The sequence below is a fragment of the Cervus canadensis genome, chromosome 5 (assembly GCF_019320065.1).
Source record: "Cervus canadensis isolate Bull #8, Minnesota chromosome 5, ASM1932006v1, whole genome shotgun sequence".
In the NCBI taxonomy this organism is placed as follows: domain Eukaryota; kingdom Metazoa; phylum Chordata; class Mammalia; order Artiodactyla; family Cervidae; genus Cervus; species Cervus canadensis.
In genome coordinates, this window is record NC_057390.1 from 9,880,185 (window position 1) to 9,895,755 (window position 15,571).

General features: G+C 46.1%; 2 protein-coding genes and 1 non-coding gene across 8 annotated transcripts; all 3 read left to right on the forward strand.

The window, feature by feature from the left end:
- The first annotated feature begins 2 nt into the window (after nt 1–2).
- On the forward strand, nt 3–4,611 carry C5H2orf81 (chromosome 5 C2orf81 homolog). 3 transcript variants are annotated; one of them, XM_043468121.1, is made up of 4 exons: nt 3–111; nt 2,583–2,804; nt 2,891–3,112; nt 3,203–4,611. In XM_043468121.1, exons 1-4 carry the CDS (start codon nt 94–96, stop codon nt 4,544–4,546), a joined length of 1,806 nt encoding a protein of 601 aa, XP_043324056.1. In that variant the 5' UTR covers nt 3–93; the 3' UTR covers nt 4,547–4,611. The 3 variants fall into 3 exon arrangements, with proteins under 3 accessions (XP_043324056.1, XP_043324059.1, XP_043324057.1); XM_043468122.1 differs by lacking the exon at nt 3–111 and adding an exon at nt 283–410; XM_043468124.1 differs by lacking the exon at nt 2,891–3,112 and having other exon boundaries at nt 37–111.
- A 603-nt stretch (nt 4,612–5,214) lies between these two features.
- On the forward strand, nt 5,215–12,095 carry LOC122442563 (retinol dehydrogenase 12-like). Of its 4 annotated transcripts, XM_043470423.1 has the most exons (7): nt 5,215–5,425; nt 5,595–5,834; nt 6,329–6,418; nt 10,029–10,217; nt 10,695–10,801; nt 10,921–11,100; nt 11,428–12,095. In XM_043470423.1, the coding sequence occupies exons 1-7, from the start codon at nt 5,248–5,250 to the stop codon at nt 11,533–11,535; spliced, it is 1,092 nt and encodes a 363-aa protein (XP_043326358.1). In that variant the 5' UTR covers nt 5,215–5,247; the 3' UTR covers nt 11,536–12,095. The 4 variants fall into 4 exon arrangements, with proteins under 4 accessions (XP_043326358.1, XP_043326360.1, XP_043326361.1 ...); XM_043470425.1 differs by having other exon boundaries at nt 10,921–12,095; XM_043470426.1 differs by lacking the exon at nt 10,921–11,100.
- Nucleotides 12,096–13,281: 1,186 nt separating this feature from the next.
- Nucleotides 13,282–13,388, forward strand: LOC122442730. Its single transcript, XR_006269726.1, has one exon. It is a non-coding gene; the product is annotated as a U6 spliceosomal RNA (small nuclear RNA).
- Nucleotides 13,389–15,571: the final 2,183 nt, after the last annotated feature.

Here is a 15,571-nt window from a genome sequence, read left to right on the forward strand (position 1 = left end):
CGCGGTTGCCTAGGAGACCGATGGGCTGCGGCAGCAGCTGCCGCTGGACGGGAAAGCTGCTGGAGCCTGGTGGTTGAAGTTACAGTTGAGGCGATGGCGCACGAAGGCTCGGTGAGCTTTAGCTCAGCTGAGGGTGGCCCAGAGCGGGGTTAAGACCGTTAAGACCTGTGTCCGGAACCGTGGGCCAGCTCTGTGCCACCTGGCATCCGCCCTTCACGCGGGCGTTCAAGATGCCCGAGAAAGCCATGTCGGTGCACTAGAACAGAAAACCTGCACCTGCACCACGCGCGCTCACAAGCATTGTCACACTTGGAGCCTGAGGGAAGGGGGTTAAATGCGTGATGAAGAGCCCAAGAACAAGAAGTGACTTTGGCAACAGTTAATGCATTTAATGAGTCTCTTATATTGAGGTACTCATTTAAATGGATAAACCAGAATTGGTCAGGCACTGGGGAGAGGGTGTTGCTAGATAGGATTCATTTGGAGAATTTCGGGAGGAAGAAGTGGATTAAACAAGAATTTTGAGGCTGCACTTGAAAGTCAATTGTTTAAAAGCCAAGAAACTCTAAAATAAACAGACTGAAGAGTATTCATGCAGTAATATCTCCAACCCCTCTGGTCAGTCCATTTCTAGGTATAGCCAGCCATTAGCGCGGGTGTAGTGAGAGCCTGGGCGGGGTTGTCTAAGGAATCAACTCCCCTCTCCCAGCCCTACCTACCCGTGCTCTGGCCAAGCCTGAACGGGGCTTTGGACCATTCCTTGGGCTTGCCAACAGAACTGTTCTCACTAGCAGAGAGGGGGAACGAAACTTAAGGGATTTTGAGTTCAGTGTGAGGTTTAGGAAACACCAGAGTTGGGGGAGAATTAATTTTGGAGAACACCATGTATGAAGCAATAATGTTGGGGCTGGGGAGACAAAAGTTAGGGAAATTGTGTTGGGAGGTAAATTTTAGAAGGAATCAGATTCAGGGAGACTGTCATGGGGGAAATTAAGAGGCTCCCAATAATTTACTAGTAAATTCATATGTCCCTAAAATGGGTTTTTGGGAGACTAGACTTTTATTTTTCAGTGGATTTTTCTTGATTATAAAAGGATATAAAGTCATTGTAGAGAACTTATAAAGTGGAGAAGAGTGTAGGAAAGAAACACATGCATGGTGCTTTCCTTTTCTTCAACACGTATTGGTTTACATACCTGAGATCATACTTGATATGTAATTTTATATCGTTTCTTTCATTTAACATTACATCATAAGTATTTTCTTATGCTATTGTAAATTCTTCCTAAAGACTGCCTTTAATCATCACATAATATTTCGTCATATAGGTAGCACACAATTATAGGTAGCACACAATTAGCCACCTATTTTCCTTGTTAGATGTATGTTTTCAATATTCTGCTATTATAAATGACATCACAGGCAATATTTTAGAGAATATATTTTCATTTCAGAGTATGCCTTTGTGTATTTATAAAACTGGAATTGGTACTTTTGAAGATTGGACATCTTCTCAAATGTTTAGTAGTCATCAGTAGTTCCACTTTTGTGAAATATTATGTTCTTTGCTTATTATCCCTGGAGATCTTATGGTTATAAAAATTTATATGCATTTTGAATATAATTGGGAATATTTCTCTTTTAAAAAATTTGTTGCATGTATTTTTTGTTTAGGAAGCAGAATGAAGCCAAGCTCTGGAGTCAGACAGACCTGCATATGAATTATGACTCTACTACTTCCTTACTCTGTGATCTTGGGCAAATTCTGTAAATTGGGGATAAAAATAGTATGTAGTCTAAAAAATGTAGGAACTGAATCCATATATGTGACTGATATACTTTAAGTGCCAGTAAATGATAACTACTATTATCAGCTTGTAATTAGGAATTTTAAATAAAAGCACAGGAAAATTTGATATATATATTATATATATATACATATATGTGTATATAAATATATACACAGTTACCTACCCATTTCTTTATTATTTCTTACATTACTTTTATGCTCAGGCAGCTCTTTCTCACCCAGAGATTATATGACAATTTAAACTATTTTCCCTACGTTTTATCTTTTGTTTTAGTTTTGTTTTGTTTGTGTGCGTGCTTTAATTCATCTGGAATTTATTTAGATATATATTGTGAAATGAGGATCTAAGTTGATTTGGGGGATGGGAGGAGATGGGAAACACATCAATAATTCCTGTACTGTTTATTGACTTTTTAAAATTCTTGAACTCTGAAGAATTTTGAATACTTTGAACTAGCGCAAATAGCAGGGATGGTGCAGTTAGAGCTATACATAGCCTGTGTTCACTGTGTAATCCCAAGCAACTGGAGGTAAACTGCCCTCAGGTTTCAGCTCCTTTGTCTGTGAAAGGGACTGAGTGAGCTGTTTGAAAAATTAAATCAGCTGGGTCACCTGAAAAACATCTGTCTCATAGGAGGCTCTTAGTAGTAAATCATCCCTTTCTAAAGGCCTTTCCTTCGTCTTAGACAACCTAAGGAAGCTGCCTCCTAACCCGTAACTGCTGCTCCACTCCTCGGGTTCCTGTCCTGATTGCCTTGTTCCTTTCCCACAGAGGCAGGTCCGAGACCGCGGGGTGACCCGATCCAAGGCGGAAAAGGTGCGGCCACCTACGGTTCCGGTGCCGCAGGTGGACATCGTGCCTGGGCGGCTCACTGAGGCCGAATGGATAGCGTTCACGGCTCTCGAAGAGGGCGAGGACGTGGTGGGCGACATCTTGGCCGATCTGGTGGCCCGAGTCATGGAGTCCGCCTTTAAAGTCTATCTGACCCAGCAGGTAGGCCTGGATCCTTGTCCTTCAGACATATCTCCGCTCTCCCTGACCCCTCCCTGCTGGACTGAGACCCTTTCTTGCCTCCGCAGTGCATTCCATTCACCATCAGTCAGGCACGGGAGGCCATGCTGCAGATCACCGAGTGGCGCTTTTTGGCTCGGGACGAGGGAGAATCTGCAGTGGCAGAGGACCCCACATGGGGCGAGGATGAGGAGCCCTTGGCTTGCACGACGGATGCCTGGGCTCAGGGATCCGTGCCAGTGCTGCACGCCCGGGCCTCGGTGGGGCTGGAGGAGACGTTTCAAGGCGAAGTAAGCCCAGCCTCCAGCTGCCGCCCACCTCTCACCGCTGCCCCGGACCCATTACTCGCCCCTGACCTCCACCCCTGTGCATTTCCCCAGGACCAAGAGAGCGTGGACCAGATCCCTTTAGAAGGATCGTGGACGGATTCAGGCTCTCAGGAGCGGATGGAATCTTGGGAGCTCACAGTCACCCCGGGCTCTCCACCCACGCCCGAGTTGCTTCAGGAGACAGGGCCCAGGGGTCCTCTAGAGAAACTGGGTGACCAGTCGAGGGGCGACCAGACTGACCAGTTTGCAGCCGGATCCTGGAACTCGAGCAGCCAACTGTCGATGGAGATGGTGCCGGCAGGCAGTACCCACGCTTCTCTGGAGCTGTCCTTGGTAGCCAGCCCTCAGGCCTCTGTCGAGCGGGCACAGCCCATCAGCTCTCAGTTCTCCCTCGAGGACCTCTACGATTGCACGCCCCAGCCGCACGCGGCTGGAGACGGGCCGGAGCTCAGAGAGGAGAAGGTGCCCCTCATCTCCTCGCGGGTGTTGGTGTCCGATCCCTCCGCGGGCGGCTCCACCACGCTCAGCCCCTCGGCGGGATTCCAGCCGCAGCCGCCGTGGCTGGCTGACGAGCGGCCCAGCGCACTTCACTCCAGAATTGGCCGTAAGAGGGCGACGGCGCGTCTGGACCCCGCGCGGCTGCCGCGCCCCTGGGTGCGCCCGCTGTCGGAGGTTCTGGTCCCAGACTCGGAGGGCCGTCCGCTGGAGGCCTACCGGGGGCGCCAGCAGGGCGAGAAGACCGAGGCCCCAGGCGGACCGCAAGCCTACGTCTCCCCGTCAGAGTTCTTCCCTTTCCCACCTGGCGTTCCTGTCCGAGCTTTGGGCCCCGGTCTCAGCCTCCAGTTCCCTACTCTAAGCTTGGGCCTACCGTCGCCAGGCTTTGGTTCAAAGCTTCCCTTCCCCAGTCCCGGGCTCCGTTTTCTCGCCACACACCGGGCGCGCCCGGACATGGCACGCAGCCCCAGCCCCAAACTGTGGCCGGGTGCTAAGTGGCCCAGCGGCTGGGAGGGGGGGGCCGAACTGCTGGGTGAGCTCTGGGCCGGCCGCACCCGTGTACCTCCGCAGGGCCTGGACCCTGGGGACCGGGAGAGCCAGGATCCTCACCAGTGCCTTCATCCCGTGCCCCAAGTTCTGGAGGCCACGTCCCAGGTGACCTGGAAACCTGTGTTGCTGCCGGGAGCACTGAAGCTGGCTCCTGGTGTGAGCATGTGGAACCCAAGTACGCAGGTGCTGGTCAGCTCCGCTGAGCCTCAACGGGACGAGAGAGAAGGCAGCGCCTCTCCTCCCATCCATACAGATGCCCCGAAGCCCCAGGTGACTGTGGCACAGCTGATGAACTCAGCCGTCAAATTGTGGTCACTCCCCTCCAAGCGCCTGCCCCATTCTAAGCCCTAGGCAGTGGGAATTCTACCTTCCTTCTGTCTGCTTGCCAGAAATAAACAGCTGAGTTGCCTTAAGAATTGGCCTGATGTCTATCAGTTCCTTCCAAGTGTGTGCTCTCACTGAACTGGAGAGGTCTATAAGAACACAGAACATAATTAGGTTACACCCTTAGGAGACCCTGCTTTAGGGTCAAGGTGGCTCTCCAGCAGAGGCATTCTGGAGAAACATCCCCATTTCCACAAAGGAGCACACAAGGGTTTCAAGAGGGATCTGCCTCAGTTGGGAGAACTTAAAATCTCCTTCCAGTAGGGGAAGAAGGGGATGGCTCTATTTAAGCACAGAGTGATTCAAGACATGAGGAATTTGATTTTCAGTCCCTGGAGCTCTATCAATGCACCTTAGAGTGCAAATCCAAGTTTCCTTTGGAGACAAATTTGAGACTATGCAGGATTTAGGGAAACTCTGACTCTCTTGATCTTTGACTTGGACCAGCATTGGAATGAGGCAATCAGATAGCTAGTGAAAATGATTTAAGGAGGAACTCACTCTCAGGTTCAAGTGGGATATTCTAACACATCCAAGAGTGAGTGCCTCCTTAAATTTTGTGCTTTATGCTCCACACCAACATGCTGGCTGGTCCTACTCAGCTTTGACCAGTCCCTGCCCCCCTCCTGTGGGCAGCACTTCCCCGTGGCAGGCCAGTCTTCTCTGCCATGTCGCTGTGGTCTGTACTCAGCAGCCCAGTGTGGGGTGCTGGCTCTGTCCTCCTCATTCTGGTCCTCCTGCTTAGACTAAGTGTGCGGATGTGGCATAAGTTTTATCTCTGGGACCTTCAGCACTGCTCCACGGATTTGACTGGGAAGACAGCAGTGGTGACTGGAGCCAACAGTGGTGAGTGTTCCTCCTGACCTGCCACAACCACAGCCTCCAACTGCCCCATCAGGGAGGGCAGAGAGGAGGACCAGCTCCTACTGTCAGAACCCTTGTTTCCCGCCCTACTTGCTCCATTGGCCTCTAGTCACTCCCCAGACTAGTATAATCTGAAGCTGCCCTCCCACAGGCATTGGGAAGGCTGTGTCCCAGGAGCTGGCCCGCCGCGGGGCCCGTGTGATCCTGGCCTGCCGTAGCCGAGAGCGTGGACAGCAAGCCCTGGCCGAGATACAAGCAGCATCTAAGAGCAGCCATCTCCTACTTGGTGAGGTGGACCTGAGCTCTATGGCCTCCATCCGGAGCTTTGCTCAGCGGCTGCTGCAGGAGTGTCCTGAGATTCATCTGTTGGTTAACAATGCTGCAGTCTGTGGTATGTGCCTTGACTTGCTTCCCCTAAACACATTTCCAGAGTTTCATTTCTTAGGAACCTCAAAATAGGCATCCTTCAAGCCTAACCTGTACATCCCATGGAAAGTCTCTAATTCAGACACTATTCTTAAAAACCTAAATTATAGTCTCAAACATCATTGCCCCATCTCAACACATCCGTGCTCCTGTGATGTTCCTGTGCTGGGTTTATTCACTCAGTCGTGTCCGACTCTTTGTGACCCCATGGACTATAGCCCCCCAGGCTTGTCTGACCGTGGAACTCTGTAGGCAAGAATACTGGAGTGGTTACCATGCCCTCCTCCAGGGGATCTTCCCAAACAAGGTATCCAACCCAGGTCCCCCACCTTGCAGGTGGATTCTTTACTGTCTGAGCCACCAGGGCATTTCTACTGAACCCAATATATCCTCCCCAGACTCTGTCTCCCTCAGGATTCTCACTCCATCACCCACCACCTATGTTTTCATCTCTCTCAGGGTTCCCTACAACACTTACCCCAGAGGGCCTTGATCTCACCTTTGCTACCAACTACACTGGGCCCTTTCTGCTCACAAATCTGCTCCAAGGTAAGGAAGGATGGGTACTTACCTTCTGTGTGACCCCTGCTTTTCCATTCCTCTAGCATTTTCATGGCTTACTGTCTATCATGGTCATCTCCTTTCCCTTGGCACCCAGATGCATGCTGAGTAATAACCCAATACATTTTTACTTTTCATACCTGGCATCAGTCAAGATTAGGAGACTGGTAACGGAATCAGTTAGCCCCCAGATATCAATACAACCAGCAAGAGGATATAAGATCTACACCACACTTCTCTTTCCCTCAGGTCTGAGGTCTAGCCAGACCAGTAGAGTCAGTCATCTCAGGTCTGAGTTCTAGCCAGAGTGGTAGAGTCAGTCATCTCAACAAAAGCTTCTTGAAGGTGGCATCAGGCTACTAGGTTTAAGGAGGCTGTGTTCTCCTAGGGAAGGGAGGAGTTAAGCAGCAGGCACATTCTCCCTAACATTTTCTCTGGATTGTCTAATAGCCTCTTTATAATTTTATTTATTTATTTTTGACTGTGCTGGGTCTTCCTTGCTGCATGGGCTTTCTCTAGCTGCCCTGCATAGGCTTCTCATTGCAGTGGCCTCTCTTTTCGTGGGGCACAGGCTCTAGGGTGCGTGGGCTTCAGTAGTTCTGGCATGCGGGCTCAGTAGCTGCATCTCAACTGTGCTGGGGCTCAGCGGTCGTGGTGCCTGGGACCAGCTGCTCTGTGGTATGTGGGATCCTCCTGGATCAGGGATTGAACTCGTGTCTCCTGTACTGGCAGGCAGATTCTTTACCATTGAGCCATCTAGGAAGCCCTCTAATAGCTTCTTTAAAAGAAAATTAATTTTTTGGTCAGGTAATGAATATATGTCCAACGTACAAAAGGGTATATAGAAAAAGAAAGAAAGAAAAGAAAAACTCTCCTCTCCTGGAAAATCAGCTGCCCATTCCCTTCCTGGGAGGCAACTCTTATTGACAGGTCTCATGTACCCTTTAGTGGGCAATTAAATTAGTCCTGACTGGAAAGTGAACAAAGAGCAAGGCCAAGCTCTATGGGTTTGTAATGTATTAATATATGTTTTCCCCCTTTCCAAAAATTGTAACATGCTATAATACCCTGTGTCTTGCTTAGTAATAATTTCTTCAACTGTCTTCTTGTTACTGAAAAGCGTGTATGTGTGGGGGTCTTGCTGCTCGCCATTCAAAAGCCAGTAAACAGGCCAGGTTGATGGAAAGGAAAGTTTGCTTTATTTCAGATTCTGGCAACTAGTGGTAGGGAGGGTGGTGGACATCTGTTCAAAGGCTAACTCCACCACCTGACAAGAAGGGGGTGAGAGCTTTGATAGAGTGTGTGTAGTGGGGAGATTACATGTGGAAACAGCACATTTATCTCTAACAGTCATCTTCAACTGGTCATCAGTAGTCTGACTAACATCGTCTTGATTGTTTTAGGTAGAGTTAATCTTCAGTTCCAGGGTCTGTTTGTTCCCATTTCTTTGTGGTCAGTTTTCAGAATTGTGGCAGCTCATGTCCTGGGTAGAGTCTGGTCACCATGTAGTTAACTTTTCCACCTGATATTTTGGTATCTATAAGACAGCTCACAGGATATGGCTCAAAATATTATCTATAACCCTTGAGAAAGAACTAAAGGTCCTTGACTATGCTTAATGACTAAATTACTATTATTTAGTCTCTTTAGACCGTTTTCCTTTGTTTCAGTGTTTTTCACTTTTCTGATTAAACTTATTCTCTGATTAAAGTTTTCTACAGACAAAAGGCAGGCAGAGGACATGGGGCGGGGAGGAGGGGCAAGGACCTTATGGTCCTGGTCTGTTTCATTCTCTCCTGTCTCCTCTGTCTAATCTATTCTCCCTTCTGTGTCTTCCAAGAAATCACCTTTCATTATATCACTTGGTTCAAATTCTTGGAAGGTATTCTGACCTTTATAAAGTAACTAAGCTGGTTCAGTTCAGTTCAGTTGCTCAGTCGTGTCTGACTCTTTGTGACCCCATGAATCACAGCACGCCAGGCCTCCCTGTCCATCACCAACTCCCGGAGTTTACTCAAACTCATGTCCACCAAGTCAGTGATGCCATCCAGCCATCTCATCCTCTGTCGTCCCCTTCTCCTCCTGCCCCCAATCCCTCCCAGCATCAGGGTCTTTTCCAATGAATCAACTGTTCACATCAGGTGGCCAAAGTATTGGACTAAGCTGTTTATCTCCACTTAAAAAACCTCCTGCAGACTGAGAGCCTCGCCTTGGCCTTTCCCAAACCCACACCCTCATCTTCAGTTAAAATTTTTTCTCTCTTAGGCCACACTCTGTCTTCTAAATCCTGGCTGTAATTTGCACATGTGTTTCCCTCTTATTTGGAATATCCTTTCCCATCCTTTTAGCCTGGCTAACTTACTTCAGCTTCCAGCACTCAGCACAGACACCGCTCATGCTGTGGATCCTGTCCTGACACCTCTGCCTCCCACGAGGTGTCCCCATTTACCACGTAGCTCAGTTGATAAAGAACCTGCCTACAGTGCAGGAGCCCTAGGTTTAATTCCTGGGTTGGGAAGATCCCCTGGAGAAGGGAATGGCAACCCACTCCAGGATTCTTGCCTGGAGAATCCCGTGGACAGAGAAGCCTGGCAGGCAGTCCATGCGGTCGCAGAGTCGGACACGACTTAGCAACTAAACCAATACCACCACCTGAGCCGCTGTAAACAGCTCTGTTCCTGTGCAGGTGTTGTTGCATGAAGATCAGTGTCTGATTAGGTTGTGCGTCCCTTTGGTCTTTACGTCACTGTGTTTGCAAGTCTGGAGTTCAACTGTGCTCTTTAAGAATAATTTTCTTTTCGGCAAATTATGGCCGAATACCTCCACTCAATTTTTCATTTGTGTTTCTTCATTTAAATGGAAGACTCAAAATAGTTTTAGTATTTTGAAACAATAAGTAAACTCATATGTGATAACTATAATTTTTTATACTTTATATAATCCAGACTTTTTTGTGTGTAGTTAGGAAACTCTTTTTTTTCCCCCAGAGATTTGCTTACACCTCTTCTATTGATAGTAATTTTACTTTCATTCTTTTGGAAGATAAATTCCAAAAATTTTTTTTTAATTTAAAAAAATTTTAATAAAACTCTTTCTCAAGCATCTCTGCACATATTTCTTTTCCCCTAAACCTAGCACCCATATGTCTTTAGTACCTAGCATGGTGTCTGCCATAATTCAGGGGCGCAGTGAATATTTGTGGGATGAATAAGTGAATGAATGAATGTATGACTGTGTGAAAGACAATTTTCACAGCATTTCCAGCCTCTCCTCCCCATTCTTAGCCATTAGCAAAATAAAAATATAAACAAGAATTATATTAGCTTCAGCTGGCAAGTGGCAGAAAAGGGACAACTCCACTTTTATTTTAGGCAAAAAAAAGACCACACTAAAATAAAACAAGAAGAAGAACGTTAGGAAAGCAGCTAATGAAAACAGTCACAGTTCACATTACACTATACACAGGGCCCACTGATCTTCTGAAAGCCTGGGATGGACCCTGCTCTCCTGTAATCTCATGGAGAAGCAGGCTGGGGTGTGGGCATGGGCGTTGACTCCATGACTTGGATTAAAGGTATGTGGTCTTCTCTCCACCTAGGGGCCCTTCAGCGGGCAGGGTCAGCCCGGGTGGTGAATGTATCCTCCTTCCGGCAATCACATGGGTACATTGATGAGGATCACCTGGTAGGGGCCGGTCGACCTTTGGCCTTCAACCAGAACTATGATTGCAGCAAACTGCTTTTGGCCTCGTTCACTGGGAAGCTCGCCCAGAGACTTCGAGGGACAGGTAAGTGCCGCTGCCACTCCCTACTCTTCCACTCCCAGCACTACCTCCCAGCCCTTCCCATCTCACTCCACCATATTCTGGCCTTAAAATACTCCCAGTATCCCCAAGCCAGCTGTTAATCTCCTCCATTTATCATCTGTGCACCCAGTATCTCACTCAACCCCATCTTCCTACCTCCTTTTCATTCTCTTCCAACTTTCTCATCATCCACAACGTCCCTCTCCTCCAACACCATCCATCATATTCCCCCTCAAGATCACCCAATGCTTTCTAATCCTTCTATCTCCTTACTGGCTTGGGTATTGCTATTCATGTAAGTTACGAAACACGGACTTCTCTGGCAGCACCCCCAAGTCTCTGGTCACCTCTGCCTGACAGAACTGGTGGGCTCCTTCCTTAACTGCACACCGCAGAGCCACACTTAGCCCTCCCTTCCCTCCACCCTCCTCTCACTTCACTGTGCACTGCGCTTCTCAGGTGTGACTGTGAACTCCGTGGACCCAGGTGTTGCGTACACAAAAATCATGAAGCACTTCTCCTGGTCATATCGCATCCTCTTCTGGCTCCTCAGCTTCTTCTTTAAGGTGGGTGCTGGAGAACCTGGCGCTGCCTGAAGAGGGTGGGTCAGGGCTCTGCTGCTCGGCGTCCCGGGAAGTCAGAGCTTGCCTGGCGTTCCTCTTCCACTTCCGCGGTGTCTCTGCAGGATAGCAAGCAAGGCGCAGTCCCAGTCCTCTACCTGAGCTTAGCAAAGGAGCTGGACGGCATTTCTGGCAAACATTTTAGCAGTTCCTGTGTGATAACTCTTCCCCCGGAAGCTGCTCAGGATCCTCACGTGGCCCAAAGCCTCTGGAATACCTCAGTCCGGCTAACAAACCTAGACAAGGTGGACTGATCTTCTGTGACCCCTGCCCTAACTAGCCACCCTCCCTCTGACTCCCTTATGCCTTCTGTCTGCCAGCTCCAAGGATCAATCTCTTTTGTCTAGTAGAGTGACCGCTCCCTCTCCCTGTTGGTTCAGGGATGTGAGACCTCAGATCAGCCAGGGGACAGTTTCAGCTTCTATTTTATTGCTAGTTGTCTGATAGAAGTATTCATGTCTTAGGCACTGGGACCTCCAAACCTACTGAGTCCCACATTGTAGGGACAGGGAGTAAGACTCCTTTCAGTGGGTATTAGACGTGCCAGTAAGAGGGGGCACTTCTACCTATAGCCCTTGGTTCCTGGCCTTGGGAGAGGCAGCGCCACACTGCGTCCTCTGGATCAAGGTGTGTGCCGCGTCCTACCGGGCCGCACTCCAACTCCACAGTACCGTGACTGAGCCTACAGGTAACCCTTCCACCTTGCTATCAAGCCAGCTGCTCCTGAGTGCTGAGTCCTGCAATAAAGATAGTGAATTCTGAGGGTGAGAGACCATTGTTTCTTTCAAAATCTAAATGAATTTTGAAATAAACTTTTTCAAATTTCACATACACAAAGCCTGTATGTGTATGTATCTACTTGGGAGGATTGAAGTTTTTATGACAATGAGTTGTTCTAAACATGAACAGTGTGTACTTTTATCTATCTAAATCTTTTTAATATCTTTGTAAAATTTTGAATAAAGATCTTACACAAGTTTTACTATATTTAATTTCAGATACCTTACTTTTTATGCTATTGCAAATGGTATTTTGAAATTTGTATATTAATTGTATATCATTGAGCAACTTTATTGTTATCTAATTGTGATAAGTCATCTGTACATTCTTTTGGTTTTTGCATATGGAAAATCACACCATCTGGGAATAATAACATTTATTTCTCCTCTTTCAATTAATATAAATTTTATTTCTTTTCCTAGACTTTAACTGATTTTCTACTATTAAACCAAACTTGAATTTAAACCAACTTTGTCAGAGTGCTAATTTTGTCTGAAAAAAAGTGGAAGTTAGTTACACAGTCGTGTCTGACTCTTTGTGATCCTGTGGACTGTGGCCTGCCCGGATACTCTGTCCATGGAATTCTCCAGGCAAGTTTATTGGAGTGGGTTGCTATTTCCTTCTCCAGGGGATCTTCCCAACCCAGGAATCGAACCTGGGTCTCCTGTATTGTAGGCAGATTCTTTTTTTTTTTTTTTTTTGTAGGCAGATTCTTTACCAACTGGGCCACTAGTGAAGTCACTAGTATATAATTTTGTATACATGGCTAAATTTAGTATACTCATGTTTTTGTTTGGAACTATTTATTCATAAATGAGACTGACCTGTACTGTACTTTTCCTTACTTATACTGCCATTGTCTAGCTTTGCTGTCATGGATAGATTCATTTTATAGAATGAATTTGGAATTCACGTTAGTGTAGGGACATTATATAAGAAAGTGCTAATTGCTCAGTTGTGTCTGACTCTTTGAGACCCCATGGACTGTAGCCCACCAGGCCACTCTGTCCATGGAATTCTCCAGGCAAGAATACTGGAGTGGGTTGCCATTCTCTTCTCCATGGGATCTTCCCAACCCAGGGATTGAACCCAGGTTTCCTACATTGCAGGCGAATTCTTTACTGTCTGAGCTACCAGGGAAGCCCTTATATAAAAAGCAGATGCCAATTAATTGAAGATTAAATGTGAAAGAAACATGCTAGGGGAAGTGGCTGTGAGAGAAAGTGGGGAGAGAAAGCTAAGAGATCCATCAGATCGTGATACAAGTCTGACCCAGAGAGAAGGTTGGTTGGAAGCATCTTAGAGCGCAGTGGAATGATTTTTCCTTTTTGGGGGGCCATGTTGCATGATGGATCTTACTTCCTCTACCAGGGATCAAACCCGCAGCCTCTGCCAGTGAAAGTACAGATTCCTAACCAGTGGACAACCAGAAAAATCCCAGTTTTTCCTTTTTAAAAGTCCCTCTTATATACAATCTATTTCTGTTCTTTAGTGATTAGTCTAAAAATTTTATTTTATTGGCCACGCTGAATGCAGGATCTTTGTTACCCCACCAGGGGTCAAACCTGTGCCCCCTCCAGTGGGAGCATGGAATCTTAATCACTGGGCTACCAGGGAAGTCCCTGCATTTTAAAAACCCGAAATCTGTGCTCGCTTCGGCAGCACATATACTAAAATTGGAACGATACAGAGAAGATTAGCATGGCCCCTGCGCAAGGATGACACGCAAATTCGTGAAGCAAAAAAAAAAAAAAATAAAAACCCGAAATCTTAACTCTGTGACCTTTGGGGTCTGTGGTTTTCCACATATAGGTTTAATTGCCCTAAGGCATGTGAGGTCTTAGTTTGCTGACCAGGGATCAAACCCATATCCCCTCCATTGGAAGGCTGATTCTTTTTTTTTTTTTTGGAAGGCTGATTCTTTTTTTTTTTTTTTTATGGAAAATAAATGGACACTTTAATATATTTTTATATTACATGTTGAACATTTAACTCTCTTTCCTCTTTCAATTTATTTCCTTTCAATTATTTCCTATTTATCACTAGTGTGATCCTAGTGGATTAAACAGTTATCAAGATTCACTTCAGGTAAATTGCCAGACTGCTTTCCAAAAGGGCTGCCCCAATTTATGTGGCCACTAACAATGCAGGAAGTCTCGAATGAGTCATTCACATAACATAGGTAATAACCTGATGCATATGTTAGTTGCTCAGTCGTGTCCAACTCTTTTTGACCCCATGGACTGTAGCCTACCAGGCTCCTTGGTCCATGGGATTCTTCAGGCAAGAATACTGGAGGGTTGCTGTGCCCTCCTCCAGGGGATCTTCCCGACCCAGGGATGGAACCCTGGTCTCCTGCATCGCAGGCAGATTCTTTACCGTTTGAGCTACAGGGAAATCCTTATAATCTGATAGACAGCACATATTTGTTTAAAATATTTGCCCAAGTCTGTCCTTTTATTTTCAGAGTTATTTAACATTTTCAACCCGTACATATCCATTACTGAACCACACTTAAAACTGCAGAAGCGCTTTCTCTTTAATTCACTGTTACGAGGAGGGTGGGGATCACCCTCCCTTCTTCAGCTATAGACTCTGATCTGTAGCGAAGGTCACATCTTACTCCCTACTTCCGTGTGTATTTGAAATTTTCGGAGCAACACTGACAATCCTGTGGTGTAATTAACGGAATTCACAGCGGAAGGTAGGCCGCATGTGAACCGGTGGGCAGCCTTTACCTCGTGAAAGGGGAAGGAGAGTACATCGGTTGGGGTGTCTTGCTCTCTCGGTAGACCCTGTTCATCTGGAAGGCTGATTCTTAACCACTGGACCACTAGGGAAGTTCCATCCCTGCATTTAACATTATCTTTTTATCTTTATTCTTCTTTCAAACAATACATAGATCTTAGAGGTCTTTGATGTTCTTTAACATTAATCATTCTCTTTAGATTCATATGCTTTTATAATCCAATATTTAATAATATTGTTATCTCAATTTCACAAATCAGGTATTTTCTTATTTTAAATAGTTGACATTTATATGGATTTACTCATATGCCTAGTATTTTCTTAGTTCTTTCTTCTTTCCTGTGTCTCAGATCCTCTATCTGGGATTATTTTTCTTCTACCCTGAAGTACATGCATCCTTTAGAAGTTCTTTTCATGAGGGTTTGTGGTAGACAAAATTCTAAGGTGGCTCCCAAGATCTGCACGCCCTCCTGCCTTGTGTACACATTCTCTATAATCACTTCTCCCTGGGTGTGAGCAGATCTCATGAACATGATGGAATTATACTCTTGAGATTATGTTGTATATCAGGGATTACATGGGATTTACCGATGTAGTTAAAGTCTGTGACCATTTGGCTTTGTGTATGTGCTGTGTGTGACTGCACAATATTCATGTCTATCATATTTTTATTACATCTTTCTACATTTGAGTTCCTCAAAGCTTTCCACAGTTTGTGTCATTCATTCATTTATTCATTAAATGAATTAATGGAGTGTCAATTGATCCAGGCATTATTCTATATGTTATTGTCCTACAGTAATAAGTAAAATAGATAAACATTCATGAATTCAAGCTGTATATATTCCAGTGGAGTAAGAGAGATAATAAACAAAAATATGTGGTAAAATTACATAGATACAAGTGCTTCTTGGCAGAAAAGCTATGATAAACAGAGACAGTGTGTTAAAAAGCAGAGACATTACTCTGTCAACAAAGGTTCATATAGTCAAGGCTATGGTCTTCCCAGTGGTCATGTACAGTTGTGAGAACTGGACCATGAAGAGGGCAGAGCACCAAAGTATTGATGCATTCAAACTGTGGTGCTGGAGAAGACTCCTAAAAGTCCCTTGGACAGCAAGGAGATCAAATCAGTCAATCTTAAGGGAAATCAACCCTGAATATTCTTTGGAAGGACTGATGCTGAAG

What these genes read in the sequence shown, in the direction of transcription:
- C5H2orf81 (XM_043468121.1), top strand. An exon ending in AAGTCTATCTGACCCAGCAG is followed by an intron (nt 2,805 to 2,890) that starts GTAGGCCTGGAT and finishes TTGCCTCCGCAG; the next exon opens with TGCATTCCATTCACCATCAG. An exon ending in AGGAGACGTTTCAAGGCGAA is followed by an intron (nt 3,113 to 3,202) that starts GTAAGCCCAGCC and finishes GCATTTCCCCAG; the next exon opens with GACCAAGAGAGCGTGGACCA.
- LOC122442563 (XM_043470423.1), top strand. Translation starts at nt 5,248, where the DNA reads ATGTCGCTGTGGTCTGTACTCAGCAGCCCAGTGTGGGGTGCTGGCTCT. An exon ending in GGTGACTGGAGCCAACAGTG is followed by an intron (nt 5,426 to 5,594) that starts GTGAGTGTTCCT and finishes GCCCTCCCACAG; the next exon opens with GCATTGGGAAGGCTGTGTCC. An exon ending in TCCTCAGCTTCTTCTTTAAG is followed by an intron (nt 10,802 to 10,920) that starts GTGGGTGCTGGA and finishes GTGTCTCTGCAG; the next exon opens with GATAGCAAGCAAGGCGCAGT.